At 35.0% G+C, this 14,102-nt stretch overlaps 1 protein-coding gene across 5 annotated transcripts in view; it reads left to right on the top strand.

The window, feature by feature from the left end:
• Positions 1 to 14,102, top strand: part of CLYBL (citrate lyase beta like) — a 262,901-nt gene that overhangs the window by 216,228 nt on the left and 32,571 nt on the right. For all 5 annotated transcript variants that reach the window (XR_003791722.1, XR_003791723.1, XM_029210156.1 and 2 more), the window contains exons 4-7: positions 781 to 882; positions 2,630 to 2,723; positions 4,041 to 4,208; positions 8,762 to 8,886. Coding sequence is in view for 3 of the 5 variants with exons in the window: in XM_029210156.1 (XP_029065989.1) it covers positions 781 to 882; positions 2,630 to 2,723; positions 4,041 to 4,208; positions 8,762 to 8,886 (489 nt within the window). In the remaining 2 variants the exon portion in view is untranslated. The remainder of the gene's footprint in view (positions 1 to 780; positions 883 to 2,629; positions 2,724 to 4,040; positions 4,209 to 8,761; positions 8,887 to 14,102) is intronic.

Raw genomic sequence — 14,102 nt, 5'->3', positions numbered from 1 at the left:
TAGATCTAGATAGACATAATAGATTTACAATTTAGAGTGTGGTGGGGTTTTTTTTTTTCTCCTTTGAAAGGGGTGGGGGGGAGATCTGTGCAAGAGCTTTTGTATGTTTCCAGATGATAGATTTTGGAATTTGGGCTACCCCACTGGCAGCACAGAGCTAGCTGTGAACTGGTCTCATGGAAAAAATTGGCGAGCTTTGGTCTTCAAAGAATTAAACTTCCTTTTTAAGGTCTTCCTAGGTAAGCTAAAAAATTATGAAGAAAAACCTCCGAACAAAGGGTAGTGTTGCTATAATGAATAATATGGATTCTACGTAGAAGGCTTCTGAACAGTTACACCGATGTCTGTGCAGGGTCCGAAACAAAACCAGAATGGCAGGTAGAGCAAGCCTTCATTGTTTTAGGGGCCTGCCACATGCACTGAACGAAGGGAAGGCGAGAGGCCTTAAGTAAAAACCTTTTCAAGGAAAGCATTTAAACTTGAGAATCTCTCCTTCCACCTCTTAACTCCTAGGCCTCAAATTGCGCCTTCAGAAAAAAAAACAATTTTTAATGCTTGAGGTTTTACTATTTAGTTTGCTGGGAACTTTGTTACCTTTTCTCTTTGGTCTTTCCTCTGTTTTTTCCGTTTTTTTGTTTTTTTTTTTTATTCTTTGTGTGGATGAAAGAGGCTGGGATATTACTTCCTCAGGTCAAAGACTTAAATACTACTTCTATTCTACAGTTCAATGATTGTACATTTTTTTTCCCCCATAGTCACCTATGACACTTTTTATTCTAGTTTTCAGACAAATTTTCATTCTACTTACAAGGCCGAAAGCTTGAACAACCTATGAATTTAATCCCTTTTGTGGAAACTGCAATGGGTTTGCTCAATTTTAAGGTAAGGAAACCATAATGTGGCTAGTAAGTTAGTATTTTATTTATTACCTAAAGAGAACTTTTGTTTTCAATTTTAACACCTACTTAAAATATTTTTCTAGAAAGATTTATAAGCAAAGTAAACCTTGAGCACCATTTATTATCTGTAATAACCAAAACCAGGCTGTGAGCATCTTAGAAAACAAAGAAATAGACGCAGTAGCAAGGAAAAACTTCCTCGTCCTAAATATTTAAATGAAATATTTATATATTCCTGGCATTAATTTTAATTATATAATCACTATATAAATTTTTGCTGTGAATTATTACATTTATAGAATAAATGTACATGAACATTTGTCACCCTTACGAATTAACTTTCAATTATTCTTTTGTAACAATTGCCTTTTATTGGGAAATTATCAGGCCTCTTTGTAGCAACATAATCTATAATGTCTAATACATAAGATTACTATTTTTGAGTTAGTATACACACTAATTTGTACTATATTATTTCAGTTTGCCACATTAGAACATAAAATATTTCCTAATATACATTCAGGAAGATTAGCTGAGCCAAGCATTTTCACCATTGTATGGCTGCATTAAACTATTTGCCTTAGCGAATTCATAGCTAGCTTGTTTCTTCCTCTTTATCAGTGGCCATTTAAATTGTTTTCCAAAATATGCCTCATGTTCCACCTGACCTGTGAACATCATCACTGTAGTACCCCAGGACCAAGGGCAGGAGAGAAGAAATACCTAAAAACAAAAACAGATAGTTGAACTGTACTGGAGAGATAATATGTGAGCAAAGGCTCCGAGAGGAAACTTTGAGAGACCTACTGGCCTATGCAGGAGGGGCAGAGTGCAAATGTTTGGGGAGCTGCTTCAGGCCTCGTGATCAGCATGTTTACACCACTAAGCACGAATCCTTCCAGCCTGCCCTATATGCGTTGGGAATATAGTCAATGCATATTTCTTAGATGCAACTAGATTCATACAGTGATTTCATTTTAAGCGCTGATTTGCCATTTTATCCATAATACACTTAGAAGCACTCACAGCCCCTGAAATTAATCAACAGTGTCCTCACCGGTTCCTCATGTCCTCCCCACCCACATATGTTAGCATGCTTTCTCTCCACCTTTGCAGCATCACAGTCCTGTCTAAGATGACTATCATTCATCTTTAATTTCACAGAGAAATGTCCAAGTTGCTTATTCATACATCTTGGATGACTTATTGCATTTTTATTTTCCCCTCTGGAGTTGTAGATTTTTGTATTGTTTGTCTTTAATCCTGAGACCATTTACTAAGAAATCTTGATCCCAATGCAAATAATCCAATTAGTTTGATTTTTAAATTCTTTCCTTTTCTCCTGTGGTTTTATGTTTATTGTTGGAGGGTCTCTTAAAGCAAAAACAAATTTTGGAAGAACAGAAATAACTTACAGTCCAATCAAAATGAGTTAACTTGAAAGTTTCTCTAAAGATTGGATGAACTAAAACTTGAACATTATAAATGTATTAATATATACTACTAACTATATTAATATAATCCATTAAGCAGAGCAAATATATGCAACATACTTACTTTGGACAATATTAAATACCTTTTGAAAGGGGTGAATTGGGGCTGCATTTTCAGGACTGCTTTCAGCTAAACTGTGTTAAGAGGTGGAGCTTTCTGTTACTGAAATATACCATGCTGCTTCTCTCTAATGGGTGCATTTCTGTGAGCTCTGGTTCTGTTCTGCTCTTTTACAGGCAGTGTGTGAAGAAGCACTAAAGAACGGGCCTCAAGTGGGTCTTTTTCTAGATGCAGTCGTTTTTGGAGGAGAAGACTTTCGCGCCAGCATAGGTGTCAAAGACATGTTTCTCTTCTCATTCTCTCTGTGCATATGTGTATATATTTTTTCTTTGCCCCTTCAAGAATGGGCATTTACATGACAATATATATTTGCCAACCATGACAATGGTTTTTCAGCTGAATGGGCAATACTTCCTGATAATTTAGGGCACCTCATAGCTGTCCTTCTTCCAGAACACTACATCATCACTTCCGTTCATTTATAAAATAACTAATAAAAAGCCTGTCGTAGCCTCAGACATGTTCAGGCATATATGACGTCTACTGTGTTCATAATAGCTACATTATGTGAACAGCCTCTCTGTTGCTTAAATGTGTTGTTTTCCCATCAGCCAGACGGCTGTCTAAGCTTCTAACACAAATTTAAGGCAGTTTCACATTGCTTTGATGAATCATTTTCTACATTAAAGGAAGTATGTAAAAATTTAAAATAGATCTTAAATTCCCCCTAAAATATATTTCAGAACCCCTTTATTATGAAATATTTATTGAGATAGTATGCTTGTTTTCACTGATCTTCCCCATCCCTTGGGCACTATGTCTTTGGTCTGGGTGCATGTATAACTGACTAGAGGCTGTGAGTGCATCTAGAAAAGAGGCCAAGGCCACAAAGTGTTTTCAGAACACCACTCCCAGTGACCTGAATGCAAGAGCTTTCCCTGAGCAGTGATATGGTCCAAATATAAACAGTGACAGTTACGCCACTCCTGGGGGAAAAAGAGGAACCAGTCTTTCCAGGAGACTTATGTGTATCCAACAGCTCAGTGGACACTTTCTGCCTCCCTCAAAATCAGTGTCCTTGCATTCCCCCAAGTTCCCCTTCCACACCCTGAAGCTGCAGTATTTGGCTCAGAACCTGTTATGACATGGCATTACAACCCCAGCACACGAATTCTGTGCTCAGTGATGGAAGTTAACTATTTCCATGCACAGCTGTTTGGCTACCTTTTATGGTCCTATCTTTGGACTGACACTTTCTGAGCAATGGCAAGAAGGAAAAAATACACCGGAGTCCTTTGTGACCTATCAAGTCATTTGTGTCTAGCTCCTGAGATAGGGAAGGGGGCTTTTCTTAATGCACGTGCAAGTAACTACGTGAAAAGATGCCTTGCAAGATAAAGAGACACATGTGAGATTTAAGTCTGCTTCCACATAGCCCTCTCTTCATTTATATTTGAATCATCATTTCGCTAGGGAGAAATCCCCAGGCAAACAGAGATGTCTTTACAAACGGCGTTTTTATAATAGATATCTAGGTCCAGTTTCCAAAGTTAACGTCTCCTTTCTCAGTCAACGTTCTGTTTTCAGGTGCAACAAGTAGTAAGGAAACCCAAGATATTCTCTACGCCCGACAAAAGATTGTTGTTGTAGCAAAGGCCTTTGGTCTGCAGGCCATAGACCTGGTGTACATCGACTTCCAGGATGGAGAGGGGCTTCTCAAGCAGTCGAGAGAAGGAGCTGCAATGGGATTTACTGGTATGATTCTTGATAATATCTTAGAAAGCAGTATCTAGATTAAGCAAACATTCCAGAAAAACAGAAATTTAACCAGGAACTGGTGTTTCTAATGTAGCCAGGTGTCTCATATACTTATTCCATTATTTGAAACATGAAAAAGTTATCCAGGACCAGAACCTGCCAAACAAATTGTCATGTTTGTCTTTGGCTCCACAAGTCAAAAAATAAAGCACTCGTTTTAGTTTCTTCTAATATTACTTACCAGTTTTTTCTGTCCTCTTAAGTATTTTGTTGCAGTTTTTGCTGACACGAGGGGAGGGATGAGGCCATTTTAGAAGTGTTTTTGAGGGAACTGCCATAGAATTTGAGTTGATGGGGAGAAAAAAATTTCCTCAGATATTCAAAATATTAATTTATTTCTGAAAAAAATGTAGTGGTATCTTCTTTGTTGTTGTTTTTTTTAACTCATAACTAGCTTTTTATTCTTCTGGCACTTCAAGCCCCTCCTTACTCTCCCATCCCCCAGTAAGTGTCTGTGCACCTGGTGACACCTTTGGGCATTGACTGGCACTAAGATCAGTGGGTCCTCGAAATCCTGTCCTGGAGAACAGGCAGATATCTGTTGATTGGTGTGCCCAATCACTCAGATACCCAGGAGCCCAGGGAGCAACCGAAAATTGTATTTTTGCAACAGAAATCTATTTTTTGAAAAACCACAATACGATTCTATACACAAACACATGTCAGCAGTTTCACACACACACACACACGTACACAACCATGGGTAAAAAACACCATAAGCTCTTTTATTCTTATTTGTTCTCCTGCTGCAAGTTCTAAGGATATCCTGATCAGAGATGCACCCAAAAATTAAGGAAAAGAGACAAGCATCCATGCTATTCCTTTTGTAAATATTTTTGAAATGTGTTCATTTAGAGGTTAATGAAAGAAACATTTCATAAAGTGACCTTCAATGTAAAAGATACCTTCGTGGATGTTAATTTAACCCAAAGTAAAATTGAAAGACTGTAGAAACCATTTTAGTGTTACAGTAGAATTAAATAATGCTCTGACCTTTGTGTTTGTGTTTTTAACATAAAGAGTTAAAATGTGATTCCCCCAATTTGTTAAATAAATAAATAAATGTCTATTATAGAGAAATATTTCTCAATCATCTGAGCTATTAATAAATGAATCCTCCCTACATTTAATAGTGACTGAGAAAGAAAGAGTCCCTCCACTGAATCCCTGGCATTGTCCTTGTCTCTGTGCCTGTGACACCTGCCTCCTTCCAACGACCTGTTAGGATGTGGCCCAAATGGAAAAGTTGGAGAAAAACTCCATGAAATCTATCTAACAGACCCCGATGTTGTTGGTCTAAAATATGTGGCTTTGGCTGCCAAGCAGCCAGATGTTGCTCTGAAATGGGCACTAATACAATAAAAAATAGAAAACACTAAATTGATGGGGGCCTCTCTCACCATCACTCAGGATAACCTGGGTGTCCTCTGCTTCCTCTGGGGTAAATGTTTGCTCCAGAACTTATAAGGGAGTTTGAGAGTTTCTCCAAGAGACGGGACTGAATTAAATTGGTCCCTAATTCAATCGTAGAAGACAAGTTATTGCAAATCAGATTTAAATTTCTAGACTGTGCCCAACTCAGCATGAGGAGCTTACGGACTTGGCACTATTGTTTCTCAACAACAGGGAGTATTAAATCAGAAACAAAATGGAAGTGGGAGGGAGAGGGGAGAGGATGAGGAGGCACGGAGGGTACAGTGCCCGTTATATATTCAAGTGAACTAGTCAGTAAAGGAGGAAGCTAAACTTCAGAGCCATTTTGCAATTTTTAGAAAGAAGGTCTTTATTGTCCCAATTATATTTCTATACACCAAGAAAAGGTAATTAGTCTGATAATAAGATAGGAGATTATTTGTAGTATTTTTAAACAATAAATGCTTTAATGAGTATTTTAGACCACTCACGATCTGCTTGTCCTAATTATTTATCATTTAATTGCCATACTTTGGGCTTCGCGCAAGAAGGGAGAAAAGGAAGGAAAGAAGGAAGGAAAGAAAGGGGAAGGAAGGAAGGAGGGGAAGAAAGAAGGAGAGCTACACACCCTATCTGAAGCAAGTGGTTGAAAGTTTTAAAATTCAATAAAGTATTATGTTATCCATAACACTGATAAGGATCTGTGCTAATAAGGATTTTCTCGACTTTTAAAAATTAGATATTTTTTAATGAGTTGTAGGTTTTTTGAAACTTAGCCATGTAACAAACAGCTGGTTACAGTTTCTTTTCTGTATTCATTGTTTCATGAGGCCGCAATCCATGTAAATTGATTTTAAATCAATGCATTGGCTGTATAAATGACTATTAACTTTAGGAATTATTTTTATAAAAAGAAACCAAAAATAAATCTTAGAATAAATCTTTAACAGCCTACTTAGTCATCACAGTTATTCTAGTACTACATGCTGAGAAGAAAGATTATAAATATGAAGCACTATAGGTTTTCTTCTTTTTTGCAGTCTTTTGTAGAAGACAAAAATGACACCGTCATACAGTTACCTAAAAGATTTGACAGGTATTGATTTAAAGCACGATATATCAAGTGATACTGTAAAAAGGATTTCATGGTCATAAATTTTAATGTCTTCCAATTTTGCACCCTCTCAGTAACTTGTCAATAACAACTCTTCTGTATAAAATATTTGCTTTGCTCCCACATGGCATTAAAGTCTGATGTTCAGTTGTTGGGATATATAAGATTTGACGAAAGATAACTTCACATATGGAGGTTCATAAATTTCTAAAACCTAACACATATCTTAAAATTAGCCTCAGTACCAAAATATGGCTACTTAAAAGCCATCATTAGTTTCACAGCATTGTAAATAGTTTATGTTTGCTTCTCAATTTATAGTGTCTGTACCAAGAAGTTCCCATGAAATCTGGCTTTTTACACATCAGTGTAAATTATGTACATAAATTATAAAATTCAGGACTAACAATTAGTACAAAATGACTACCAGAACTGACATCCTTTATTAATAATATTGTAACAACTGTTAGATTGCTTAAATATAATTTCAATATCTACTATTGAAAAAAGTCTCATTTGTCATCATTGATGTTATTTGTTCCCAGAAATTATTCCTCAAATAATTTAAAGCATCTTTATTTATATAAGATTTTAATGTTTTATTAGTATGCTGACAGATAATGAAATAGCAACATGAGGATGTTTTAATTATGCTACTGTAAAGAAAAGATATTGTTATATTTATTTACTTAAACTCTTTTTCATGAAATAGTAAAAAAATTTTTTTAGAAACATTGTTCTTTTTTCTATTTGACAGAATAATGACAGTAACAGGAATGCACCTTTTATAAAACATCAAGGATATAATTTGTACTGGCTATATGTTAAAGCAGCTATTTCAAAAGCAAAGCAAATTGATATGCCAACAAATATACTTAGCAAAGTAAATTATCATTAAGTGTACATTCATTTTTAAAGAACCAAATATGTCTATAATTTTATCATATAATAAAATATAATCTCATCATTATTATAACATTAAATTATGTTGCATTTTATCAATGACCTGATTAGATTCCACTCTTCCCTGATTGTTAAATTGTTTTTTTAATGACTACATGATTTCATAGAATCCTGTGACTCTTATCTTTGTATAATGTTTTAATTTAAGATTCCTTTTTAAAGCTTTTTTAAAACCGTTACTACAGAAATAAAATTTCTTCTGGGGTGTCTAAGCATCTGTATAAAGGAGAAATATCCAATCTTCATCCCATAAGCAAAAAGGGAAAATCTGAGGGGGTTTTTTGGTTAGAGAAACTTTATGTAATTTTTTATTTAAACATTTTTAAATGGAGTAATCTAGAGATCACAGTGTTCAAATCTGCCTTCTGTTTTACTATACTGAATAAAATTTTTTTCATTGAAATCCAATTTTCTATTAGTGGTTAGAAGGGATACACTAAGTTCATCTAAAAGAAAGAAAATTGAATGTATTATTGTAAGACACTGTTGATATTAATATAGTTGTAATGTCTGCTTCTGTAAGCTTTATGAAAACCAACAGACCACTTTTAAAAGAAATCATGGAAGATGGGATAATGGTACAGAATAAGCAAAAGACAACTCGCAAAATTGGAAAGAATTAACATGTAATTTTTTTTCTACTTTAACTCAAAATAATCACTTTAATTTGCAGACATTATCCTTTTAAAGTTCCAGCCAAGCAGTTATTCAACGAGCTGCCTGGTCAATCCACCTGTAACTAAAAATGAGAGATTATCTGCTCTAAGATGGCATTTCTATAGGATCAGAAACACAATTACTCCCATTGTTGTATTTGTTCTTATGGGGTATTCTGGAAAAGCCTGCCTGATTGTGTTATTTTCTTTTTAAAAAGTTCTAAAAATAATTAGTTATTTTACATACAGACTGTAAGGCATTCAGGAGACTGGCGTGGTTGAGACATTTTGTTTGAACATGTGTTTGTTGTTTTGTGTTTCCGGTGTTATTAATCTTTCTGTAGGTAAGCAGGTGATACACCCTAACCAAATTGCAGTGGTCCAGGAGCAGTTTTCTCCTTCCCCTGAAAAACTTAAGTGGGCTGAAGAACTGATTGCTGCCTTTAAAGAACATCAACAGTTAGGAAAGGTAAATGTTTTGTTAATGCCTTGAAACATTGGTGAATCTGGCGTTTAAGATACTGTGGGGAAGAATGAAAAAATATATACTGTTTGAGTGGTTTTTAAAAACTCGTATTTTGAGGAGGAGGATATGTGTGGGCTTAGGGGGGACAACATTTATCACTGAGAAATTCACTTAAGGTAAATTTGCCCTTCCACGTTCCTAAATATTTCACTCACTGGATCTCAAGTTTCTCATTTTATTCTTTTCATAAACTATATTGGCAGCCTTAGAGAAAATAGAAGTCTGTTGAGTTTTACTCTGCAGACCCGATGCAGCATTCATATGAAAATAATTTTAGATCAGAATGAGAGCAAGTTGTAATGAAATAAACACAGTTTGATCAAATGGTTCTTTTGGAGAGAAGAAATAAATTTCAAGTTATTTTAATTTGGGGAGAAAAAAGTACAAAAATCTCCGGTTTAGTCATTTAAGAGTGGGAGGTTGTATATGTGTTAGTACCAATTTCTGGACCTGAGATTTGGATAGAATAGAAAGCAAATTAACACTGGAGTATGGTTGTTCCTAATTTAGTGCATCATTGAGCCTCGCGTTTCCTGCTCTGTGGGTTTCTGCTATGTAAATATTGCAGTGGTGATGCACAATCTGTCTCCACTTTGTGCCAGTAACACTTAAATTAGGTGTCGCCTGAAGGAAGATTTTATGCTAGTTGCAGCATTGTCAGTTAATTATCTTAAAGGTTATTTGCAATAATACCGTTTGCCTCTTTTTAAGAGGATGGGGGGAAAGTTGCATTTATAAATCCATCCTAGAGGTTATATCTAAACCTGGCCTTGTTACTTACATAAGGAGTGAAGTTTTGATGCCTGTAATGCAAAAGTACTTAGGGGAGAAAGAATGTTGAAACATTATGAAGGTTCTAAATGTTAAACAGTACCCCCTACAAAAAAAAAAAAGAACAAAATTGGTTTTCAGTGGTGAACCGGTGACATCAGTGTGAGAAGTGTGGCTTACACTTTTCACTGGAAGTAAAAGCACCTAAAAATCCCAGGACTTTCGAAAGTAGGTAACAGTATTAAGTGGATCACTCCCTCCCTCTCATTACCTGCCTTCAGCTCCAACCATGCTCGCATGCTCACCCTCACACACATTCAGGCTCATCTTTGCACAAACTTGCACTTAAATCAAAAGACGGAATATATGACACTGGAGACATCCCATTTGGACTATACCAGTTTCAGGATAAACAGCAACCTTTCGTTTCAAATCAGTAGTGACCATCAAAAAAAACATATTGCAGTGCATAAAAAGATTTTTTCAGTTGACATTATGTTTTATGTCCATTTCTATATCTTGATCCCAAAATCCAGATCCTCCATGAATAAATATAGGTATTTATTTAGAGAGAAGAGCCATATACTTTTACATTTATACATGCAAATAACTCCATCCACTCCCCTCTCCTGCATGCTTGCCTGTGCAGACACTCACTAAATATTCTGTACCTCTGTGTGTGCCTTATGCCAGCTAAGGATGTGTACCTGATAATACTTCCTACTGAAGTAAACTGAGGCAGGATGGGGACCATCAAAACAGCAGACCAAGTAGAGTTCCAGTCTGGGCTAACACTGCCTTCTTGAACTATCTACACTGGGTTTCACATTGGATAAAATCAAAGGGCGCCACTGGCATTATAAGCAGCTAGAGGTATGGAAGAAGTTACCTAAGTTTCAGTAGCCAGCAAAGAAAATTCAAACTAGAAACACACTCTTTTACCAGCATTTAAGTTCCTGAATGAGGGAAAAACAGCACTTTTCCATTATATCTTGAAAGTGCTATTCCCAGGGAAAATTGCCCTAAAGTGTCCTTGCCTTTTGATGATGGCAACTTAGATGTTAAATTCTGAACTTTTTTTTTTTTTTTTTTTTAAATAAGAAATGCCCTCTTGTTGGGACATATGCTTTCACAACAGTGTGGTAGAATAGCTTTTCTTAACACAGAACCATAGAAATTAGAGCAGAAGGGAGACTAACTATTAGGTCATTTCTTCCCTGCCCCATTCGTGTAGGTTTGTTTCCTACAGCAAATTCTCCTGGTGCTTTGTCCAGCAAGGTTTAAATGATTCAAGTAATGGGGCTTCCAGTGGGGACATATGGTTATTTTATCCAGTCCGCATGTTTCTTTCACCTTGCCTATAAATTGGCTGGTCACAAAAATTGGGTCTGCAGGTAGGTGACTCTGGGTCTTGAGGGGTCTTGGGGTTTAAATAATGTAGGTTCTGTTTGTAAAGATTTAGTATAAATAGGTCGCTCAGTTGTATAAAATATTGCTTCCAACAAACATCTAATCTGTTTTATTTCAAATGTGACTCACTGATGAAAACATAAACCCTCGGATACTTTGTCCAGAGCACAGGTGACTCTCTCAACAATGGGAAACTGATGGTTTGTGTCCTAGTGAGATACTTATAAATTTCTAAAAGACCTTTTTTCGCCCTCTGATGAAAATTTCATTCAAGTAATGCTTTCAAGCAGAAATGACCCAAGAAGGCAAAATTATGTATCATTGTTTTTCTCTACTTCCTGCTCCCATCTTAAATTATATTCTGCCCTAAGATGAAAGGTATAACTGAAGTTCACAGTTAGTGCTGGGTCATTAGTATTTTCTATAGTGATAATAATATTATTATTCAAAAATTAAAGTTCTGCCTTTTTTTTTCCTGTCTCCTCCAAATAACAAACTTCATGAGAATACTTAGATCACAAGTAGATAAATTATTGGGGTTTAGTCTTTAGTATCACGGGAATTTTTTTGTTCTGTATTAATTAAAAGTTCTAAGGAAATAAAGTTTGATGCCCTTAGTCTAATGTTGGCTAAAAAATACTTTACATTAAAAAATAATAAGAAATGACTATCTGCTCATGTAATCTGTCTCTGTTTGGCAGGTAGTGATACTTGTGACTGCTTTGTTTCAGGACACTAAAGATATTTATTTTCAGGCTAAAAAATTTTGTCTGGCATGACAGTCCCTATCATAAGAATTAGGGCTATAGATTGATATTAGGGACTCATTAAAATCTGTTGGAAAAAGTTTAAACATTCCACATGCTCTATGCTCCTATTTTAATTCCCATAAGCTAAAATATTTCTACTTTAGCTGACACCAGTTGTGAGGTATATATCCACACTATTAATCACACTTGATTTTTTCTTTCATCCTTCCAGAAAAATATAATTTGAGATACAACCTGTATGTCATTAACTATTTTAGTCTCAAATTATTTGGTGAAATATTTTAGCCAGTATAAATCACTCCCATGTGATTTGTTTTAAATTTGTAAAGTATTTTCTTAAAAGTTAATTTCATTTTTGATGTCATTTTTTCATAATAACAATGATTCCAATATTTGAAAATTCTCCATTCAGAACTGAATTTAGTATTGTTCGTTTTAAAATATGATTTTAACACTTGTTTTGTTATTAACTAAGAACTGTATCTAGTATGAAATTGGATAATTGAAATCATCCCAAGCAAATAATTAGTTAATATTAGATGATATCAATAGAAACTGTAATTTGTATATAAGTAAATACATATACATATTTATACTATATACATATATTCATATATGTATGCTACTGAGTATTTTTTCACATCTATATTATAAACTCAGTGCTAAATTCATCACCTCTTAGGCAAAAATGACAGCTAAAGGAAATAGTCAGTTGCTTTTTTAAAATGATTGATAATCCCAGGAAATCCTACATTAAGAATTTACCATTTCTTTTCAAATGGTGGCTCAAACAGAAAAATATGAAAAAATAGCAAAAGGTATTAAGAATAGCAACATGTATTACATGAGATCGATCTTTAAAGGTACTTTGCTAGAATATTCATATTTCTGCAGTGTCTGGCTACCAATATAGCTTCATTTTCAGTATTCTAAGCGCTCTATTCATAGTAAATCTGTAAATGCTTAATTTGGTTTTGGAAGGATTTTGTTTAAATTTTTCAATATTTTTTGTTCATTATAGATTCACAAGCTGGGTAAAAACCGAGGAAGGGAAAGTGTCCACCTTTAAAATCTAGGTTCCACTAGTAATTATAAGGTCAAAAATAAGGTCACTAGCTGACATAACAACTATAAACAACACACATAACTGATACATCCTAACTTCACTCAAGAGAGAGCAATAATGCAGATTAACATGTTTACATTAATAAGCAAATCCTCTATAGGAATATAAATTGGGAACTTTATCTTAATAAAGAAAGAAAAAAGAAAGAGGTTTTTTCCCTCATGTAAGTCTTTTCGTCTAGAAAATTACAAAGAATAATTCCCCCTCCCCAATATTGAAAGCAAATTATTTTCATAGGTATCTGATTACGGCTCAGACACCTTTCATTTGTGTTTCCAAATGCAGGACTTTACAAAAGAAATACTGTTTGGTCCAGATGGCCTTCTAGAAGGCTCCCTGAGAGAACTCAGAAGTCTCTCTAGCCAAAAATATTGTTTCCGCTTATTCAAGTGCCAGAAATCCCACTGCCACTCTTTCACGCAGATCAAATAAACCATCCAAAGATTTGGTTGTTGTCTTTGTCAAAGGAAGGGGTTGATTCCACTAATAGACAACAGTGTGCCCTCCCACACTCATGCATCCCACTGCCCACAGTCTTGCCCCCTTTATTTGTAAGCAGAAATGCTAAAATCAGAACTGAGTGATTGCCAGTGAAAATGAAAGAGGAAGGGACATCACTCTACTTTTAAGATGCTTAGTTATTGCATTTCTCCATTTATTTCCTTGTTCATTGGAAATCTTTAGAACTATATCGCATAATTTTGACTTTAAAAAGTCAAGTTCTTAGAAAATTTGAGAGTCTGCCAATGGTGACTTTAAGGTTGATTTGATTAACAACAAATTGCAGATTTCTAAACGTTTAAAGCAAGGCAGTACAGTTTTACTGCTGATCATATCCTATTTCACATAGGCTTAGTGGCAAGTGGCTGATTTAGTGTTAGAGGATAAGAGATTTTGTATGTAGGTTAAGTCTGATAATTTTTAAAGTTGTTTGTTTCATCCTTAATTTATAACACATTCTGAAGGATATTTTAAGCAAAATACTTCTGGTTTATATGTTTCAGAATTTTTTTCTTGCTCAATTAAAATTTTAAAAAATGTAATTCTGTTAGATGAAATCTCAGAAATATTCTAGTTAAATC

This window comes from Monodon monoceros, unplaced genomic scaffold, assembly GCF_005190385.1.
Source record: "Monodon monoceros isolate NGI ecotype Baffin Bay Population unplaced genomic scaffold, NGI_Narwhal_1 Super_Scaffold_8, whole genome shotgun sequence".
In the NCBI taxonomy this organism is placed as follows: Eukaryota; Metazoa; Chordata; class Mammalia; order Artiodactyla; family Monodontidae; genus Monodon; species Monodon monoceros.
This window is presented reverse-complemented; position numbering and strand designations above follow the sequence as displayed.